The 19,764-nt window shown below is 56.5% G+C and overlaps 2 protein-coding genes and 1 long non-coding RNA gene across 5 annotated transcripts; 1 reads left to right on the top strand and 2 right to left on the bottom strand.

Annotated features, from left to right (window-relative positions):
- Nucleotides 1-368: 368 nt before the first annotated feature.
- TRIP6 (thyroid hormone receptor interactor 6) lies at nt 369-4,132 on the bottom strand. The gene is made up of 9 exons (XM_042921574.1): nt 3,922-4,132; nt 3,539-3,666; nt 3,321-3,446; nt 2,650-3,027; nt 2,243-2,336; nt 1,973-2,142; nt 1,116-1,294; nt 741-861; nt 369-629 (listed from the first exon to the last, which is right to left on the bottom strand). Exons 1-9 carry the CDS (start codon nt 4,028-4,030, stop codon nt 498-500), a joined length of 1,437 nt encoding a protein of 478 aa, XP_042777508.1. The 5' UTR covers nt 4,031-4,132; the 3' UTR covers nt 369-497.
- A 355-nt stretch (nt 4,133-4,487) lies between these two features.
- SLC12A9 (solute carrier family 12 member 9) lies at nt 4,488-13,609 on the bottom strand. Of its 3 annotated transcripts, none has more exons than XM_042922142.1 (14): nt 13,497-13,609; nt 12,489-12,711; nt 12,127-12,261; nt 11,541-11,672; nt 10,832-11,140; nt 10,114-10,221; nt 9,870-9,981; nt 9,145-9,302; nt 8,951-9,033; nt 8,656-8,780; nt 8,331-8,523; nt 7,985-8,159; nt 7,622-7,768; nt 4,488-5,766 (listed from the first exon to the last, which is right to left on the bottom strand). In XM_042922142.1, exons 2-14 carry the CDS (start codon nt 12,667-12,669, stop codon nt 4,877-4,879), a joined length of 2,748 nt encoding a protein of 915 aa, XP_042778076.1. In that variant the 5' UTR covers nt 12,670-12,711; nt 13,497-13,609; the 3' UTR covers nt 4,488-4,876. The 3 variants fall into 3 exon arrangements, with proteins under 3 accessions (XP_042778076.1, XP_042778077.1, XP_042778078.1); XM_042922143.1 differs by lacking the exon at nt 13,497-13,609 and adding an exon at nt 12,855-13,393; XM_042922144.1 differs by lacking the exons at nt 11,541-11,672; nt 12,127-12,261.
- Nucleotides 13,610-13,741: 132 nt separating this feature from the next.
- LOC122210181 lies at nt 13,742-16,059 on the top strand. Its single transcript, XR_006197954.1, has 2 exons — nt 13,742-14,955; nt 15,554-16,059. It is a non-coding gene; the product is annotated as an uncharacterized LOC122210181 (long non-coding RNA).
- Nucleotides 16,060-19,764: the final 3,705 nt, after the last annotated feature.

Raw genomic sequence — 19,764 nt, 5'->3', positions numbered from 1 at the left:
TGCTTGGTTGGGATAGGCTATAGGTTGAAGTCTTGATCAACAGGGGGAGTCTGGCTTGCCCCAGATTAAATGCATCACCACCCGGGAGATAACACCCAAGTCCTTGTTCAGGGAGTGGAGTGTGAGGCTTAAGAGTAGGAGATGCTGCCTCCCTGGAGCATGCCGCAGCTCACTCCCAGCACGGGGAGAGGGTGTACAGTGTAGTTGCCAAAAACCAGGACTAGGACCAAGAAGACCCAGGCTCTGACCTCGGTACTGCCATTTGGGAATCATGTCATCTGGGATCACTTCTATAAAAACGCAGGGAGGTGCAACAGTTGTGCGTGTGTTAGGCTGCTGTGAGAATCAGATGAGACGACACGCTTCAGTGGGTTTTGTAAACTCTTGAGGGATTATTATTTCATGATTGGGGGAAGAGGAGACAGCATTTGGTGACAAAGTTGTAAGGGTAGATGTCAGGGAGGGTGGGAGAATGCAACAGGTGCTTCTGGGGAGACTCAGCAGTCAGTGGTGACGGTGGCTGAGAGCTCCTGGATGCGCCAGGCACTGCAAGCCTTGCACAAGATGTGCCCATCCAGCGGGTAACAGCCCTGACACTCACCCTCGGAAGAGAGCAGCAGCCCACACTCCTGTTGAGACAGAAGCAACACCTTTCTATCGGGCCTGGATCCCTGGGTTCTACCATATCCAGCACCCCAGACTCCAAGAACCCCCGCTTCCCCTTGCCCAGGCCCCCTGACCTCGCACTTATAACAGCCAACGTGAAAACTGCGATCCAGAGCAACGATTCGTACGGTCTCCTCCTGACCTGGCTCAGGCATGATGGCCCCACCACATACTGAGCATCGTGGGGCAAACTTCCTGGGTCAGGAGGGAACCAAGGAGGCTGTCAAGCCCCAGGGTTGGAGGGGACTAACCATGGAGCCCAGAGAAGGTAGGATACACGAGGGAACAGGAGAGACCAGGGGTATGGTCTTAGATCTTAGAAAAGAGAGTGATGTTAACAAGAAAGAGATCAGGCCAGGGGTGGGAGACCAATGCTGGGGCATGAAGGACAAGTGGGGAAGATGGGGAAGGTCAGACATCTGAGACAAAGGTGGGAGACCCAGCCTGACCTGTGGAAGTCCTCAATGCAGTGGATCTGGCTGGTGGCATCCACGGTGAAAGGGATGCCATCAAGGCCACGGTGGCACACCACACAGGTAAAGCAGCTAGGGTGGTAGGCCTTCCCCATCGCCCGTAGGATCCGGTCCAGGATGGGTTGGGAGCATGTGGAGCACTTCTCCAGGGTGGCCTAACAGGAAGGAGGGTAGGAAGTTTGGGGATGGGGAGGCCCGCTGGCCCACCCATCTGCTTATGTAGCCCCTGCAAGAGATTCGTTGAAAAGTGGCCTTGGGGTGCCTGGGTGGCTTGGTCAGTTAAGCGTCCGACTTCGGCTCAGGTCATGATCTCACGGTCCGTGAGTTCGAACCCCGCGTCAGACTCTGTGCTGACAGCTCAGAGCCTGGAGCCCGTTTCAGATTCTGTGTCTCCCTCTCTCTCCGCCCCTCCCCTGTTCATGCTCTGTCTCTCTCTGTCTCAAAAATAAATAAACGTTAAAAAAAAAAAAAGAAAAGAAAAGTGGCCTTGAACAGATCTGTGTAGAAGTCCTAGCACAGCAGCCTCCCAGATAAGTGACTTAGTCTCAGCTTCAGTTTCCTTCAGTAGTCATAGGTGCTCCACAGGGGTGGCGGTGTGGGAATTTAACACATTCCCTTAACTCTAAAATGTCTGGCATTTGTAAGAGACCATTGTCCTTTCCCTCCAGCAGCCAGTATTTAGCAACTTTTATAATTCCTCCCTTCTTATGTGTCAGTTTAGTGCCCCCCCCACTTTGAGCTCTGTACCTTTTATGGGGCTCGGGCATATGGTCCCCACCTTAGATGGAAGCCCCCTGTCTCCTGCTGTTGACACCCCCAGCCCACCTACTCACCACGTAGCAGCTCTCACAGTACGCCCTCCTCTCCACGGCATAGAAATGCTGGCCCCGAAGCTGGGCCCGGCATGTAGAACACACAAAGCAGCCGACGTGAAAGACACGGTCCAGGGCCACAACCCCAGCCCCATCCCCAACCACATCTTCTCCACAGCCACCACACCGCCCTGGGGACAAGGAAGGACAAGGTGAGTCAGTACAGAAGAGAAAGGTAGATTCTCTGGCCCTCTGACTCTCCAGCCCCCTTCCCACCTCGGGTCAGCTCACCAAAGTACTCCCCTGTGGGAGGGTGGTTCATGTCGTGCACCAGCTTCTTGGTCAGCCTCTCAAGCTCCTCTTCAGGAGGCTGGCTCAGGGGGACCTGAGAGGAGGGAATCAGGGGTTCAGCCCTACCTCTAGCTCTCTGTGCTGTCAAACTTCCTGAAGGTGACCAGGCAATTCCACCCAGAAGTCTCATCTGAGAAGGGCTCAGCGCCGGGCCCAGGGGCACACCTCAGGAGCCAGTGAACAGCCCTAGCCCTACCCTCTTATATTTTCTGACCAGCACAGCGTGCTCACCCAGAGCACCAACCCGACAGGCCTCTGACAACAAGGGCATTAGACACCACCCCCGCCCACCCAATCAGTATCCAGTTGTCTGTGAGGACCCCAAATCCCAGTTACCCGGGACTTACCTGGGGTCCGTACCTGCCACCTCGTCCTCCTCCTGCGGCCTCCTCTTTACCCCCTGGACCTGGCTCACGGTGGCTCCTATAGCCAGCCCCCCACACTTCACCTCGGCCTGGGAGAGGAAAGTGGGGGCCCGGGAGGGCCCCGGAGGCCTGAGAGGCCCCCCGCCTTGGGGGGCCACAGCCTCTCACCGGTTGTGCCACCTTCACTTGCACGGGGAAGGCAGGACCGGCGGGGGTGCTGGCTGTAGCATAGGAGGCCGGAGTGGGACCCCCATAGGAGGACGCAGAGAGCTGTTGGGGAGGAATCGGAACACCCCCTCCGTTCGGCTTCAGGGAACCTGAGCCCGTGCGGTAGGCATGGGGCTGAGGGGGCTCATAAGCCTGGGGAGAAACACAGACCGGGAGTGAGCAGACCCATTCCAGGACGCACACCTGTGGAAGCCCCCGTTTGTGCGGCCCCGAGATAACCACTGGTCTTTGACAAGGGCTCATCCTCAAGAGGTAGACAACCTGGTAGGCTCAGGTGGGCCAGCTTCTTCCACGCTCCTGTGTGTATCACTCACACAGAGAGGGCTGGGCTAGACTGAGAATCTAGAGAAGGGATCAAACTAGGGAGTGGGGAGGAGGGCAGGAGACAAGGAGCAGGGGAGGGACAAGGCAGGCCAGTGGGTCACCTGCCGGTCTGACCGCCGTGGGGCATGACCACGACCTCCATCCAGTTCAGCCAGCATGCTGGTCAGCGAATCTATTTCAGCATCCAGACTTCCTGGGCGCAAGGCCCCCCTGTCTTGGGGGAGCCCCTGGGGATGAAGCAAAAGCAGGGAGAATTCAAATCACCTGTCCCGGGTGCCCACACCTCCCGCCCCCCCATCCCCCAATTCCAGGTTCTCACCTGTGAGCGCTGGGGTGCTCCATGGCACCCCACCCAGGCTAGCCCCCGATCATCCGGTCCCCCCGGGGCCTGGTAACACTGCTCAGATGGGAGGGGGCAAAAATTGACCCTGGGGTGGGGCTGAAGTGCTGGGGTGAGGGAAGAGAGAGCCAAGGTGGGGATGGGGAAAGAGAGGAGGGTGACACTTCTGGAGGCCGCGCTCTAGGGTCCCTCATCTCCCCTCCCCCCCACACCTGGGGTCCAAGAAGGGAGCGGGAGGAGCAGGAACGGCAGGAAGCCGGAAGAGCTTCAGGGAAGGGGTGGCAGGGACAGGCGGGAGGCAGAAGGCAGAGGTGAGCGAGGAACGGCCAGTGGCCTCCTCAGCGGCACTGGAGCTGCTTTACCTGCTCCGTGGGCTGGCGGCGGCCCCGGGGCACCTCGGGAGAGTGCTCTTCCCAGAGGGGCTCTGGCAGGCTCCAGCTGCTTTGGGGGGAGCCAGGTGGGCCCCGACATGGCCTGGAACAGGGGACTCCAGACAGCGATCGGCCCCCGTGTAGTCCCAAGCCTCTGGTCTTGACCCCTTCTTCCGTCCCACACCTCGTTTGGGACTCCAGGAAAGAAACTTTTTCTGGCTTTTTTTTTTCCCCTTCCTCCCCAATTTTGGGGACAGCCACGCCCCCGGTGACGTCACCGCATTCCTGGGGGAGGGTCACGTGGCCCCCTAGGCCCTAAACCGCCGTCCCTCCCCCAGTCAGCCCCCTCCTGCCGAGCTGGGAGGACTTTCCACGGCAGCCTCCGGTTCTGCCAGTGCCCCCAGGCTGGCGCCCCAAGTCTTGCACGTGGCCACCTCGCTGCTGGGACGCTCCAGAGCTGCTCTTTCCCACACTCCCCCATACAGATCTCTCCCTCTTCCGTCCCACCTACGAACCCCCCCGCCCCCTCCCCCACCCCACCCCACCCCCCGCAGCAGTATTCGGCCAGCCCATAGTGTTTTGGTCTTTTATTCACGTTCAGCGGTTAGAAAAATAAAACAACAAAAACATCACAACCTCAGCGGTCTGTGAATCTGTTGGGCGAGGGGAAACTGAGGTAGCCTAGAGTCCAAGCAGAGACCCAGCCTCCATCAAGGCACCGGTGAAGGAAGGAGGCCAGTGGGGAGGACTGCTGGCTTCCTCCCCCAGCGTGGCGGGGACACTGAAGCCCCTCTCCCAGGGACGGGACGCCCCAGCCCAGGATCCCCTAATACTTCCCCTGGGAAACTCCCGTATGTGGAGCAGGCCGGAAGGCTGCCCTTCCCCTTCACATCCACTAACCAAGGCGGGTCGCTGGACCTGCACACTCTGCTTCAGGACCCGGGCATCAGAGATCAGTGCAAGTGACCGGGGTGACGCCATGAATGAGCAGTGTGGGGCCCAGGTCACGGGTCAGAATCTCCAGCAGCGCCAGGTAGCAGGTGTAGCGGGCAGGATCAGCTGGCGGCCGAGGCAGGTACAGGAAAGTGAGGGCCGTGGCAGGCCCGCCCTCGCCATCCCCACCCTCAGGCCCACCAGGCCCTTCTCCTCTGCTGCGCCCCTGCTGGGCCCGAACCAGGGCGTTGGCGCTGCCTGCCAGGGCCTCTGCCTCAGCATCTCCCCGCCTGCCATTCACAAAGTCCCCTTCCTCCTCCTCCCCAGGCTCCCCAGACCCAGCCCCCTCGCCCCACACCACCTCCTGTACTTCGGCCCTGATTCTCAGCTGGCTCAGCAGTGCCCGCAGCCGCCCCTCGGCCGCCCCGGGGGCCTCTCGAGGCCCCAGGCACAAGAAGATCCGGAGCCGGGCACTGTGCCAAGCAGGCACCATGCCCAAGATGGTTGCCATCTGCAGTAGGAAAAGGCCGCACACGTCCACATAGCCGGGCCCGCCCCGGGGCCGCAGCAGGTTGAGGGGCCACACATCCACGTGATGCGGCTGGGAGGTGCCCCCAGACCCCCGGCTCAGCCGCTCAGGGGGCAGGGCCCCACAGGCCCGGGCCAGAACCACATTCTTGTTCATCTTGAGGGCGTCTGCCACCGTGGCCACATAGTCCTGGGGACTGAGAGCCCGGGGGCTCCCGGGAGCCCGGGGTGGAGGGAACAGGGTGCTCAGGGCTGGGGACCCGCCCTCCTGGGTGCCATCAGCAGCCTCGGAGAAAGCAGGGTCTGTCAGGAAGTGGTCCTGGGGTGCAGCATCATCGTAGAAACCCAGGACCAACGTGTTGGGCTTCATGCCACCTGGGGGCAGAGAGGAGGAGGTGGGAAGGAACCAACAGGAATCAGACTCACGGGCTGAGTTTACACCACGCTAACGCGCGCCCACTCGTACACGCCGGCAGCACCACACGTCAGCCATCAGGCATGGCATTCGCCTCGTGCTTGGGCTCTCCGGGCAACACTATGCACGTTTGCATAACGACTCTTCCTTTTCCCAGACGCTCTTGCATGCGTTTATCTGTTGCACCTCCGTGACTAATCTCCCCACTTAAGTGGGCAAAGTTCGCCTTAGGATTCTTCTAACTAACGAGCACTTCCGGTACTCGGCAGTAGGAGGCCTCCACTGCAAGCTTCTAGCTAGCAGCACACCTTTTTCGTCATGGGAGATGAGAGTCTGAGTCTACTGGGCAGACCACACCGCCCTGAGTAGTCAGTAGTCAAGTTCGTGGGCTCCATCCCCAGGGAAACAGCACCTCAGACTCTGCTGGGGGGTGATGAGAACTGGCCCGATCTGTTTCTACTACTACTGCAAAGCCCTAATGGTGGTGAGTCCAAAGCAAGATCCCTGGACAAAAAGCAGCTACCATCTGCGCACTAACGAAGGGCCAGGGCCCGCTGAAAGCACTTTGTGTTTTAACTCGTGAAGCAACACCAGGAGGTAGGGGCCATTTACTCACCCCTCTCACAGGTAAGCAACCCGAGGCACAGAGCGGTGAAGTCACTTGCCCCAAGGCTCACAGCAGGTGGATACCGGGTCCACAGGCGAACACAAGGCACCCAGCAGCAGAGGCCACCCTCTAAGTCTCTGAACCCGTGTGTGAAGTGAATACAGTGCCCTAGGTCCCTGCTGACAGCTCCTGATTTTTCCATTTTTGAACCAATGTGGAACCGGATACTCTCCCCCCATCCCCCCCACCCCCGCCCTTCAACAGGGCTGAGTTCACAGAAAACTTCTGAGATCTTGTCTAAGGCTTTTTCTCATGAAACAAATGGGTTGCTCAAAATCCACCAGTAAATCAAGTTCTGCACGTCAGGAGGACTTAACTATTTCGAGGAAATCCTTCCCCTTCATTGCAATCGCTTTCCTCAGGATAAATTTCGTAGAAGTAGTGGTCTCCTGGCACAGGTTCCCCCACAAAATGTGGGGCTGAGGAGAGACCAGACTCTCAGATGCTCCAGGGACTGTCTCATAATGCTTGCCAACAGCCCCCAAACGCTTGAACTTTAGCCAGATCTAAACGGAGAACGGAGCATGTGCCCAGAGAGGGGACTGACACCCCCTAGGATTGAGAAAGAAGGAGGCAGTTCAGCCCAGATTTGGAGGAAGCCGGGGCGTAAGGCTGAAGGCCTTCGCACTAAGGCAGAGTAGCAAGGCAGAGACTCTTCCACTGGCTCGGGAAGCTTCAGCCCCACTCACCCTCTGCATCCTCTGTGGTCTCCGGAGGCCATGTCACACCAGCCCTTCCTTCTCCACCCCTTCTAAGGCCCAGCTGAGTATACCATCTTGTCACTAGCCGCATCAGCACACAGCGGTCTTGAAGTGGGATGATTAGAAACCATCTGCCCTAGATTTGATGGAGCAGCCCCCCTGCCTCAAGTAATTCTCCCATTGTCCCCAGGAACACAGCATGCTCTTCAGAGCTTGTACCCCAACTTTTGGGTCAGAAAAAAAGAAACGTCAGCGGCACCCATCGCCAGCCCTTAAGCATCTCCTCCAGGACCTTCTCACACACCATCCGGTATCTTTGAGTTGAGCCCCGCGTCTTATCTGCACTAGACTGTGAGTCTGCAGTCTGTGGTTTACTCTGGGGGATGGTAGCAGAGATTAAAAGGGGCCACAGAGGGGGCCGAGGGGACCCGGGGAGAAGTAGCTCACCAAGGCCGGAGATCCGCAACAGATGCTGAGCTCCCTGGCGCACGGAGGGCGAGAGGGTGAGGTCCACGAAGGCCTTCACTTGGGCTCTGTCCACCAGGCTGAGCCATGCCCCGTACTGGGGCTGCACAGGGTCCGAGGGCAGGCAGTCTGCAGAGAAGGGAGGTAGTAGATGTGGGCCAAACCCCTGTACCTTCTCCTCAAATCCAAATCCCAAATGGGCCAAAGAAAACAGTCTGGGCAGGGCTCGGGCTGGTTGGAAGGGTCGTCAGGGAAGAAGCATGAGGCCTCTGAACCCAAAGAACATGAAGAATGTCTGAAACGTGAGGGAGGAAGAGGCTGGGAAGGGAATAGAGGGCCACTCACCAAGGTCTCCCAGGGTGACGTGGCCCAGGACATAGAGGCCCCCCTTCTTGAGCTGGTTGGCCAACCGCAGCAGAGGCAGGGCGCCCCGGGGGTTCCCCACCAGTAGCAGCAGTTGGGGCCGCCAGAACTTCACGTGGTCCTTCCGGACATCCAGCCGGAGCAGGTATTTACGTACCTGGGACCAGGGGTGAGGTGTGGAGAGGAAGGGCTCAAGAGGGCAGCCCCCACTCACCACCTCTCGGACAAGAACCCTGATTCCGGCCACGGCAGAAGGAGGCCTACTTGGAGCGGGATGGGGGATCCCAGACTGCCTCCCCCCTCCCTACCCTCCTCCGAGCCCCCCAACCTGGTGGAAAAGCAAGGCCTGGCTGACGTAGCCCCAGCTACTGGGGCCTCCTCGAGCAGTGAGCAGGGCGGAAAGAAGGCCCATGAGAAGCAGTGAGCCGCCGGCGGCCCCGGGGCTGATGAGGAACATCATGAGCAGACAGGAGGCCACCCCCAGCAAGCAGGTGTGCCAGGAGAACAGGCTGAAGGTGGGGCTGGGGTGGGGGAGAGAAGGAAGGGCACTCAGGGCCTGCCATGGCCTCCATCTCCAACCTCGGTCCCCTGGACCGAGCCCTTCCCACGCCTCCCCCCTGGTCTCTGAGGACACAGGCCACTTCTGCACTCACCGGAAGTTAGGGGCTGAGGCCCACTCCAGGCTCAGACAGGACAGGTCCACCGCAGCATAGGCCACCAAGTAGAAGACGGTGACCACAGCAGCCAGCGTGTTCAGCTTCCCAGCCAAGAGCACCAGCTACACAAGGACCGAGAGGCTGGGCATGCACGCACCCCCCCCGACCAAATGCCAATGCATCCTGCCTTTTCGTTCACTCTCCCAGCCCAAGCCCAAGCCCCTCCTGGTCCTGGGAACAGAACCAGAAGGAGCCCAGGGGAAGGGGAAGGACAGCCGGAAAGAAGGCTTACCTGCACTAGGCCCCAAGAATAGAGCACAGCCCCCCAGGGGTTCCCTGTTCGGGACACGACCTTGGCCGGCGCCAAGATCACTCCTGTGCAAACAGAAACACCGTGGCGGACACATCAGCCCAGGGCCAAGCGGAGAGAGAGACAGACACGGGAGGGTGTGCTCAGAGCCGGGCGAGGAGCAGGGGGCGGCGCACCAAAGAGGTCATCTTGAGCCAGAGCGTGGAGGATGCGGGAGGCCCCGATGAGGGAGCTCATGGAGGCCGAGAGCGACGTGGCGTAGATACCAATCAGCACCAGTGGGGGCCACAGGCTGATGGCGCGAAAGAACCCATAGTCCTCCTGCAGCAAGGTCCTGGCGGGGGGGAAAGGAGGATGCAGAGAACACAGGTGCATCTAGGGCCTCCGTGAGCAAAGTGCTCTGACTCTTCGTGAGGTCAAGAACTGGGTATTCCTGGGGATTCTCAACTGACCCAGGCTCAAAGGCCATTGTAATACATCATGTGTGCCCGGAGGGGAAAGACATGGTATTCACTGGTTGATCTTTGGGCTGCTTTGGATTTAATCACATGGTGGACATTCCCAACGTTGTATGCACAAGAAACCAAATATTTATGGAAATACGCATTGAGAAGCAGCTATCCCCCACCCCCTAAAACCAAGTGCTTACAACAGTCCCAGGGACACAGCAAACTCTGGCTACAGGCTGGCTACCACCAATTACCCGGCTGTCCCCATCACCGGCGGCCGCTCCTTCTCTCTCCCAGAGGGAGAAACAGTCTCCGTTTTCCCTGCACCCCAACAATGGGGGTACCTGCTCCCCCTCGGCCTGTGCTTCCCTTGGTGATCCAGGGGTGGCAACCTTGTTCTGCGGCCCCATTCCACCCCCCTCAAGGGCCAGGCCAGCCCCCTCCCCAGGCACCTGTCACAGGTGAAGCTGGAGAGGAAGAAAAGCAGGGTGTAGATGAAGAAGGTGTAGGCGACAGCGACAATGGTGCCCAGGGGAATGGCCCGGCTGGGGTCCTTCAGCTCCCCTGGAGGGAGAGGGGCAGAAGGGGAGACATCAGCCATCTACCATCTCTTACATTCCTGAGCCCTCAGCGCTCCCACCAGGGCACAGGGTGGCAGCCCTACACCCCCAGGGGGCAGCAGGCAGGGACCCTCACCTGACATGTTGGCCCCCGCCATGATGCCCGTGCAGCCATTAAAAAGGACAGCAAAGACACTGGCGAAGTTCATCATGGCCCCCGTGGTATAGTCCTTGGAGTAGCCAGCTGAGAGATGGTTCCCAGGGAGAAGAAGGCGTCAGTACCCCTCATAGGGACCCAGGCATGTTGGCCCCGCCACCTTCTCCTCACATGTCACAAACAGCCCACCCCAAGACCCCAGCCCTGACCCATCACAGCCCCTGGCTCAGCTGGCCTCATCACTCCCCCCACTCTCCTCACTCCTCCCTCTACGCCTTTGCGTTGCCCCTTCCTGAGACACCGTCCCTCTCGCTCCTACCTGAATTCCCCAATATACCTCGGGCCACCTCCCAGCTCTCCCTGCTCGCCCCCAGCCCTCCTCCCAACTCCTCTCCTGATTCCCATCTATGTGAACCACTTTGGTCTTATTGTGCTGTTTAATTGTTTCCTGAATGCACATTTTATCTTTCCAACTAAAAAAAGTTCCTCTAAGGCAGGAACTGTCTCGTGGTCGCTCTCACGCCCCACTGGGCCAAGCATACTAGACAGATCCTGAATAATCTGAGCTGTTCTGAGATCTGCCCTCCTGCCCCTGATTCTCTCTGGCATCTGTTCTCATCCAGGGCTTCCAAGGGCCTGCCTCCTCCCACATGCTTGCTCCTTGTCCTGAGAACCGTCACCCCTGTACCCAGCTCACCACCCAAGTTGGCCTTCAGGGTGCTGCTGTTGAAGCCAGTGAAGTGGCCAACCTGGGGCGGCAGGGAGGAGCCATTGGGGCCAGGCCGAGGGGTCAAGGGGATGCTCCTGGGTCCCACAGCCACAAAGCTGACCAGCACAGAGGCCAGGGATCCAGAGACCAGCAGGAATGTGAGGAAGGAGGCTCGGGCATAGAGGCCAGCCCCCAGTGTGCAGACCCCACCCACAAGGCCCAGCAGCAGGGAGCCATAGAGCAGGTTCCAGCCGTAGCCCTGGGGCAGGACCTGAAGCCCACTGGACCTTGCGGAGTCTACAAAGAGGAAGGAACAGGGTTAGAAGACAAGACTCCCCAGGAGAGATCCCACCCATGAATCAAAGCAGGAACAGACCCCCTCTTTGGCCCACCTGTCCTCAGACACTATCTTTCCCACCTCCCTACTCAACTGTACCCCAGCATCTTACCCCTCCCTAGTAGATACCACCAATCTTGCTCTGTTGAATTTAGGGGTATTAGCCTGGCCTCTCCAACTAGACGGTAAGCTGCCTGTGGGCCAGGACAATCTCTCAGATGTCTAAGGCTGGGAACATAGTAGGAGCTCAAGAAAGCCAAACTAATAGACCACTTTGCCCCTCTTCTAGAGAGGCCTCTCACCCTCGTGATCCCCGAATCCCAGACCCCGCAAACCCACAGAGCTCCCTGGCACACAGACCAGCCCCGAAGACATCCAGCACGGCCTCCACCAGCCCCAGCAGGGAGACAGCACAGCCACAGACGTTAGCCAGGTAGAACATGAGGCCGATGCTGCCCCCAACCTCAGGCCCCAGGGTCCGGCTGATCATGACTAAAAGTGGAAGCAGGGGGTGAGTGTTAAGGGAAAAGAAAGTCAAATGGAGCAGGAGGAAGGTTCCAGGCACAAAGCACACTGCAGCCCTGTCTCCCGGCACACACTGGGATTGTCCCTAGTATTAATCTGTCCAGAGCGGTCACACCCAAGCCAAGCCACGTGGCTTTGCAGTGCGCCACTAATACTCTTGAACTCCGGTTTCCTCATCTGGAAAATGAACTATCTAATTGACAAGACTGTTGGGGGAACCAAAAGGACGGCTGGGAAGACACCTGATAGACTGGAGAGTAGCAGTAAGATACGCGGAAAGGCCATGTTGGTCACCTTCCCCATATCAGCCCACCTGCTGAACATTGATTAGAACCTGCCTCCCTCTTGCCCTGCCCTTGCCCCTCCTCCTCCCTACAAGACAGAAGAGCCCAGACCCCAGTCCATCAACATTGGAGGATACAGTAGGCTCCACCCCCCCGCACAGCTCCGTTGGTGGCGATGGCACAGACAGAGAGGACGGTGAGCGCCAGGATGAAGTAGGCAACCAGGAGCATGGCCAAAGCCTGCAGCAGCCCAGCATGGCCCACCACGAACCCTGGGACAGGAGTGGCAAAGCAGGTCAGAAGGTGGCTCATGCGTCCCCACACCACACTGGTCATCAGTTACCTCCAGGGCAGAGCTCAACACAGGGCCATGGGGAGCCCTCTCCCAAGCCTCCCATCCATCTACTTCTCCCGGGACCCTTCCCCAAACTCTTCCCAGTCCCACCCCTCCTCCACCCCCCCCCCCGCACCCCAGAGCAAACCCCACCACCCCACTTACCAATTCTCAAAAAGACAACTATACTGAACATGGACAGGACCGTGGGCACCACCACACCCAGGAAGGTGGAGAGCTTCCGGGCAGATGCCCCTCCAGGACCCCCGGCCCCATTGGCAGAGAAGGCAACCCCCTCCTCTCCCAGGAGCCGGTAGGCCAGCAGAGGAGAATTCTCGCTGGCCATGGTGGAGAGCAGGCAGAAGATGCCACCAATGGGTTATGAGGCCTGCAAAAGACAGTGTTACTTAATGGAAAGCAGCTTCACGGAGCCCCTCAAAAACACCTCTAACCGAACACCTGGAAACCTCCCCAAAAGGAAGAGCTTCAAGAAACACACACACACACTCACTCACTCACTCACTCACTCACCAGCAACCCAGAGTTCCTGGGGAGCAGACTGGTCCTTGCCACTTCCCTGGGCAATGGCAGACTCCACACCCTCAGCATTTGGGTACCAAGTCCCCTCCCAGCTCCTGGGGGCCACCCTTCCCCCAAATCCGGGAGACTAGGGATGGCAATGGTTCTGGGAAGAGGCAAAGATACTCTCCCTTTTCAACTAACTAGCAGTATAAGAGGAAACAAATCCCCCAAAAGGGAAGTGAGTTACCGGCAGGAAGCCCTCCTCACCCCCTCCTCCGAAGTCCTGAACTGTCCCCATCCTAACTCCCCCAAGCAATCACCTCACCCAAGGCAAAGAGAAATCTCCAAATCTCCCATTGCCCCGCCCTCCATCAATCCTCTCCTTCAACCCATTTCAAACGAGCTCCTCTCCCCCCAGCCTCACCAGATTCCTCCCACCCACACAAGGCACCCTCCAAACTCGACCAACCCAAACACACCCCTCGACTACCAAAACAAAGACACAGGCCAGCAACACAAGGTGGGTCTTCCTCCCGGCCCTGACACCGGTTCCTGCCCACTTTCTCCCGGGGCCGGTTCGAGGGGCCGAGATCCGCGGCTCCCGGGCCAGGCGCATCCCCACAGCCCGAGTGTGGCGGGGCGCTCACTCACCCGCCCGGAGGACGCAGCCGCCCGGGGGAGGGGGGATCCCCGAGAGCCGGAGGGGTCGGCTACGGGCCGAGGGGGCGCGGGTGCCGGAAAAGCCAGCTGCAGCTACCGGGATGCCAGGCCCGGAGCCCGCCCCCCCCCCCAGCCCGCGCGCCCCATTGGTCCCGGCGCCCAGCCCCGCCCCGTGGGCGCGCCCCCGGGGAAGCCCCTCCCCCCTCGGGCTCCGGGGGCCGGCGCGGCTCCCGCTCCACACGCGCCTGGGATACTGCCCTGGGTCGCCCCTCAGGGATGCGTCTCCGGCAAGGTGGAGGCCACGGCCCCTAAAGCGGCCCATCACCCCCGTGCAAACAGGCACCCTTTATGCGGGCGGGAGCCCACTCCGAGCTCGCGGAGACGCCCGGAGGCGCCACCACGGAAAGGGGCGTGCGGCGACGGCGGAAGACAGCTGCAGGTGGGCGGGGATGTGACACCTGGCCCAGGTGCGTCGCCGGGAATGCGGGGCCGCGTCGCTCGGCGCCTTCCGGAGTCCTATTCCTCCGGCCTCTCGAATCCCTGGAATGTCTCTGGATACGGGCCTCAGCCCTCACCCCCGCGGAGACCCGCCCCTCACGCCTGGTCCATCCCAACCCGCTGCGTTCTCCGCGTCCGCCATCGGAGGGAGCCATCGGCCGCTGGTCCGGAAGAGCCCTGGCTGCGCCGGCCACCGTCGGTCCGCAAGGTCCTCCTGCCGCCTTCCAGCCTCCCTGCAAGGTGTCGTCCCCTCTAACAGACATGACAGGACTTGTGAACCTCCGGGAGATGGGACCTCCTCCCCTCCTCACTCTTTACAGTTACCATCAACTGTAGCACCACCTGGTAACGTTTCCTCATCTATAAAACGGGGACTAAATAGAGCCCTGCCTGCATGAGGTTGCTGCGAGAGGGTTGGATGAACTGACCGACACTCGAAAACAATGCCGAAATGTTCAGTAAGTTATTTGCACGTCGTGCTACCTTACATATGCATAAGCACTCTGTGAGGTAAGTACTTCTTAGGGAAGCTGAAGCTGGGAGAGCTTTCGTAATCACTTGCTTAACTTTGACATAGTCCTTTGTGGCTACACCGTCATTTGAGCCTCAGAAAATGAACAGTGCTTTTAGGGTCACTGGCCTTTGGCTATAGATTCTCTGCAACATGTCCCTAGGAGAGGAACCGGCTTAAAGCAGCCCAAAGGTTGGCTTTGCCAGGGAGAGGTCTCATGAGCAACTGAACTGTGGCATCTTCAGTGGTCATCGCTGCTAACCATAACAGAGTTTGGCTCGTGGGTCTCTCCAGCACCATCCTGTCGCAGTTTTTGATGATTTCAATATCCGTACTGATGAGACTTCCAATATCCGGGCGTGGCAGTTGCTTGAACACAGATCTGCATAGATCTCACGCTCCACGATACCCAGTGGCTGTGCCCAGATGTTGTCCTTGCCGGTAAATAATTGCAGGCCCTCCTTTCCATTCACCTTTTCTGGTATGCCTCCTAAGGGGGAAAAAAATTAATCTGACACTTGTTAAAATGGTAAAGAAGACTTTATTCAGGACCATTCCAATAGGTGTCAGAACGGTCACAATAGGGGAAAGAGTTGGGGCTCTACAGCAAAGGCAGCTGGGCATTTCTAGCCAACAAGCAGAACGAGGGAGTCAGTGATGGGAAATTACAAAGAGCATGGGGGGGTTCTAGCTAAACAGACTTAGGATTCTTGCTGAAGGCAGACCAGGGTGATCAGATATCAAGTATCAAGGGTGGGAAGATTCTCCCTAAACTAGGCCAGGCGAGGCAGGCCCAGCAAGGATGGGGGCCAAGTCTAAAGAGGGCTCAGAGAAGCCTGACTGAAGTTTGGTCAAGCAAAGGGTCTTTGTCATGCCTTGACCCCAACAATCCTCCACCTCACTGCACCCCAATCCACTGATCCTGCCCTCTTCCCAGTCCCCGACTCACTTCCCTTCTTATCCAGCTTAAAGTTCATGGTCAGTGAAAAGCTCTCCCTTGTCCCTCTCTCACTTTATTAACCTCCTGGCAAAACCACAGCCCAGGTAAATGCAACTCCCCGCCCAGCTTGAACCTGCCCAAGCAGCTAAATGTGGCTGAAGAAAACATCCAACTATGGGAGCTCATCTCAAATTCATGACCATGAACCTGAAGTGTGCCCTCATGCTGCCCAGCATTCAGACGAGATTTCTCTAGTCCAGTCACTCTCCTGCACTCCTAGATGACTTACATCCTCACCCCTCTCTGTTCAACCCTCTGTGCTTCCTGTACAGCTCCTCAGCACCATCTCACTTCCCAATTCGGCGAGAAAACAGAAGCCACCAAGAGACTAAAAGCTCCTAATTCACCACCACGCTCCGCTGTGCCCTCCTCCTGTCACTAGTGATGAACTGATGATCATGCTCCCAGCTAAGGTCAACCCGCCACTACATCCCATTTAATCGTCTTGTTTTCTCTTTTCATTGGCTCATTCCCACAGATATACAAATATGCTTTTTTTTCCCCGTCTTGTCTTAAAAAGGAAAAAAAAATCTTTTTTGAATACACTGTACTCCCCCATTATCGCTCCATTTCTTTGTTGTTCTATATAGCAAAATTCCTCAAACAAGTTGTCTATACTGTTTCCAATCCCTCCTCACATTTATTTTTATTTATTTATTTATTTATTTATTTATTTATTTATTGAGAGAGAGAGAGCAGGGGAGGGGCAGAGAGAGGGGGGCAGAGGATCCAAAGTGAGCTCTGCACTGACAGCAGAGCCTGATGTGGGGCTTGAACTCACGAGCCGAGCCATGAGATCATGACCTGAGCCAAAGTCGGACACTTAGCCCTAAGCCACCCAGGCTCCCTCCTCACATTTTTTTTCTTTTAATGTTTTTTAATATTTATTTATTTTTGAGAGAGAGAGAGAGAGCAGGGGAGGGGCAGAGAGAGAGGGAGACACAGAATCCGAAGCAGCTCCAGGCTCTGAGCTGTCAGCACAGAGTTTGACGTGGACTCCAACCCACAAACTGAGAGATCCTGACCTCAGCCAAAGTGGGAAGCCCAACCTACCCAGCCACCCAGGCGCCCCCAGTGGATTTAAAAAGAAATGTGAAGATGGGATGCCTGGGTGGCTGGGTAGGTTGGACATGTGACTTTGGCTCAGGTCAGGATCTCTCAGTTTGTGGGGTTGAGCCCCAGGTCCGGCTCTGTGCTGACACTCAGAGCCTGGAGCCTGCTTCAGATTCTGTGTTTCCCTCTCTCTCTGCCCCTCCCCTGCTCGTGCTCTCTCTCTCTCTCTCTCTCTCAAAAATAAACATTAAATATAAATAGATAATAAAAGTAATAAAATAATAACAATAAACCCACTAAATTTAGGCTTTTGCCCCTCAGCAGCAAAAACAAAACTGCCCATCAAGTCACCTGTGACTTCCACTCTGTCAATCCAAGGGTTGCTGCTCAGTCCTCATTTTACTAAGCCATCACCAGTTGACATGCAGGCATACCTCGTTTTATTGCCCCTCGCTTTATTGCACCTCACAGATACTGCATTTTTTTTATACATTGAAGGTTTGTGGCAGCCCTACATGGAGCCAGTCTTTTGGCACCATTTTTCCAATAGTGTTTGCTCACTCCATGCCTGTCACGTTTTGGTAATTCTCGCAGTATTCCAAACTTCTTCATTATTTTTATATTTGCTAGGGTGATCTGTGGTCAGTGGTTGCAACTCACTGAAAGCTCAGATGGTCAGCAGTTTTAAACAATGAAGTCTTTTTTAATTAGGGTGTGTACATGGATTTTAGACATAATGCTGTTTCACACTTAATAGATTACAGTGCAGTGTACCCATGACTGTGATGAGCACTGGGGACCAAACAATTCATTTGACAGGCCTTCTTGTGATATTCACTTTAATTGCAGTGGTCCAGAACCAAACCTGTACTATCTCTGAGGTATGTCTGCATTTGATTACCATCTTCTCCTCCACCACTTTCCTCTTCTTCTAGGAGACCACACTCACGCATTTCCTCCTGCTTGGTCTCTTTGGCTTCCTCCTCTCTTATCTTAACTCTGGAGCATTCCTAGATGTTGGAGGCACAGCCACAAGGCACTGCGGACTGGAGGCTCCACCAAAGACCAGAAGCTCGGTCCTCAGACTTCTTTTCACCATTTACACTCCCTCCCTCAGTGACCACTTCCAGTCTCAAGGTCTTAAATACCATCTCTATGATGGTGTAGCAAGGGTGTATCTCCAGCCCAGATCTGAGCTCCACACTGTATGTCCAACAACACACTGACATCTCCACTTGGACTTCAAACAGGCAGCTCAAACTCTGTATATTCCAAAATCAAACGCCTAAACTTCCTCCCACAACCTACTCCTGTTATGGTCTTCCCACCTTTCCATTTGCTTAGGTAAAAAACCTTGGGGTTATGCCTTCTCTCACATCCCACATCCAACCCATCAGCAATTCCTTTTGCCCCTACTTTTAAAATATTACCAGTGTCCAACCACATGTTATCACCCTACTCCAAGCCACCATCATCTCTTAACCTGCATTATGGCAACACCCCCCTAACTGGTTTCCTGTTTCTGCCCTTGTTCCTGCAGTCTGTTCTCAAAAGAGCAGTTAGAAGGATGCTGTTAAGGGGGCACCTGGGAAGCTCAGTCAGTAGAATGCACGACTCAATCTCCGGGTTGTAAGTTTGAGTCCCACGTTGGGTGTAGAAATTACTTAAAAATAAAATCTTTTTTTTTTTTTTTTTAAGGATGCTATTAAAGCAAGAATCAGTTCGTGATGCTTCTCTTTTCAAAACTCTCCAATAGTGACACCTGGGTGGCTCAGTCGGTTAAGGCTTCCACTCCTAGTTTGGGCTCACGTCGTGATCTTAAGATTTGTGAGTTCAAGCCTTGCATGGGGCTCTGCTCTGATGGCTCAAAGCCTGCCTGAGATTCTCTCTCTCAACATAAACTAAAAAAATAATAATAATAAAAATAAAAAATAATTCTCCAATAGTTTCCTATTTTTGCCATTGTAAAAGACAAAAGCTTTAATAATTAGGATAACATACCTCATGATTCATCAACTATAGTCCCACTACAAAGTTTATGCCCATTGCCTTAGTGTAAATGTTAATAGTGTTCCTTTGGCTCAGAATTGAGCCGGAGTGGTCTATGTATTTCATGGCCACTCTACCCCTGTAGCCCTATCCAATCTGCATCCCCCCCCACTCTCCTCATCTCCTTGCGCCAGCCTCCAAGAACGCACTGTGGCCCACAGGGCATGAGCTTCCTTGGTGTTCTGGACGCAAATTTTGACGTCTTCTTGAAATCTCCTCCACCAATCTCATTTAAATTGAACCACACCCTTCATCCCATCCCCGTTTTTTTTCTCCATTGCACTAACACCATCTAATATACGTCATATATTTATCTTGTTCACTGCCTGCCTAGTCCCCAAAAAAAGTCAAGCTCCGCGAAACAGGAACTTTTGTTTTCTTCGCTACTGTAGCTCTGCCGCTTTAGAAGACTGCTAGACAGTCGCCTGCACGGGTTGGGAAACTTGCTCCTCACGTGACTGCACCGGGCGCCACCCGCCTGCTGGGAAGGGAAGATGGCTGCGCCCAGGGTGGCCTCAGAGAGAGGGCAACCAACGAGAGGACGTCGGCTCGCTAGAGCGTCCACGCCTCGCCTAAGTCTGCGGTTGCGTCCTGGGAAGGCGCGAATTCGGGGGCTACGTGCTGGTCCTCCTCCCCACCTTTTTTTTTTTTTTTTTTTTTTTGAGGAGAAAGGCATTAGCTCATTCTCGGAGATGCTTGGTGTGACTTGACTGCTGCTTCCCCACTGCTTGGGATCGCTGTCATCCGAGGCGTGTAGGACGAGGTTCTGGGATTCAATATCTGGGTTTTTCGCCCCTGGTGCAAGCTCCTCGGTCAACCTATTAAGTGACCTCACAGTGTCAGTCCAGCCTCCAGTTCTGGGCACCCCCGAACACACCCGAACTGCCTCTCGGGGCCAAGGACGTCTAATCCACTCCGCAGGTGCCCCACTCAGAGTTCAGGCCCTAAATGTGAATTCCCTGGCGATCCACAATTCCGCCCCCCCCCCCCCCCCCGCCAACCCCGCAGCGCGGGGTGAGCTCCCCAGGATTAAGTCTCGTGAATCCGGACCCCCTCCCCCAGGCCCCAGGGGCAGATGAGCCCTTGGCCACCGCCCCTGCAATTTCCTGCAGACCCAGCAAACAAAAGGCTCGGGAAGAGAGGCGAGG

This window comes from Panthera leo, chromosome E3 (assembly GCF_018350215.1).
Source record: "Panthera leo isolate Ple1 chromosome E3, P.leo_Ple1_pat1.1, whole genome shotgun sequence".
Classification (NCBI taxonomy): Eukaryota; Metazoa; Chordata; class Mammalia; order Carnivora; family Felidae; genus Panthera; species Panthera leo.
Note: the sequence above shows the minus strand (reverse complement) of the source record. Positions and strands in the feature narration are given on the sequence as shown.

Excerpts from the sequence above, each read along its gene's own strand:
- SLC12A9 (XM_042922142.1), bottom strand. The coding sequence starts at position 12,669 with ATGGCCAGCGAGAATTCTCCTCTGCTGGCCTACCGGCTCCTGGGAGAG. Across the intron at positions 11,673-12,126 it reads GCGGGGGGGTGGAGCCTACT|TCATGATCAGCCGGACCCTG; the intron begins GTATCCTCCAAT and ends TTCCACTTTTAG. Across the intron at positions 11,141-11,540 it reads GCTGGATGTCTTCGGGGCTG|ACTCCGCAAGGTCCAGTGGG; the intron begins GTCTGTGTGCCA and ends TCCTCTTTGTAG.
- TRIP6 (XM_042921574.1), bottom strand. The coding sequence starts at position 4,030 with ATGTCGGGGCCCACCTGGCTCCCCCCAAAGCAGCTGGAGCCTGCCAGA. Across the intron at positions 2,337-2,649 it reads GTGGCAGGTACGGACCCCAG|GTCCCCCTGAGCCAGCCTCC; the intron begins GTAAGTCCCGGG and ends CCCTCCTCTCAG. Across the intron at positions 862-1,115 it reads TGCATTGAGGACTTCCACAG|GAAGTTTGCCCCACGATGCT; the intron begins GTCAGGCTGGGT and ends CTCCTGACCCAG.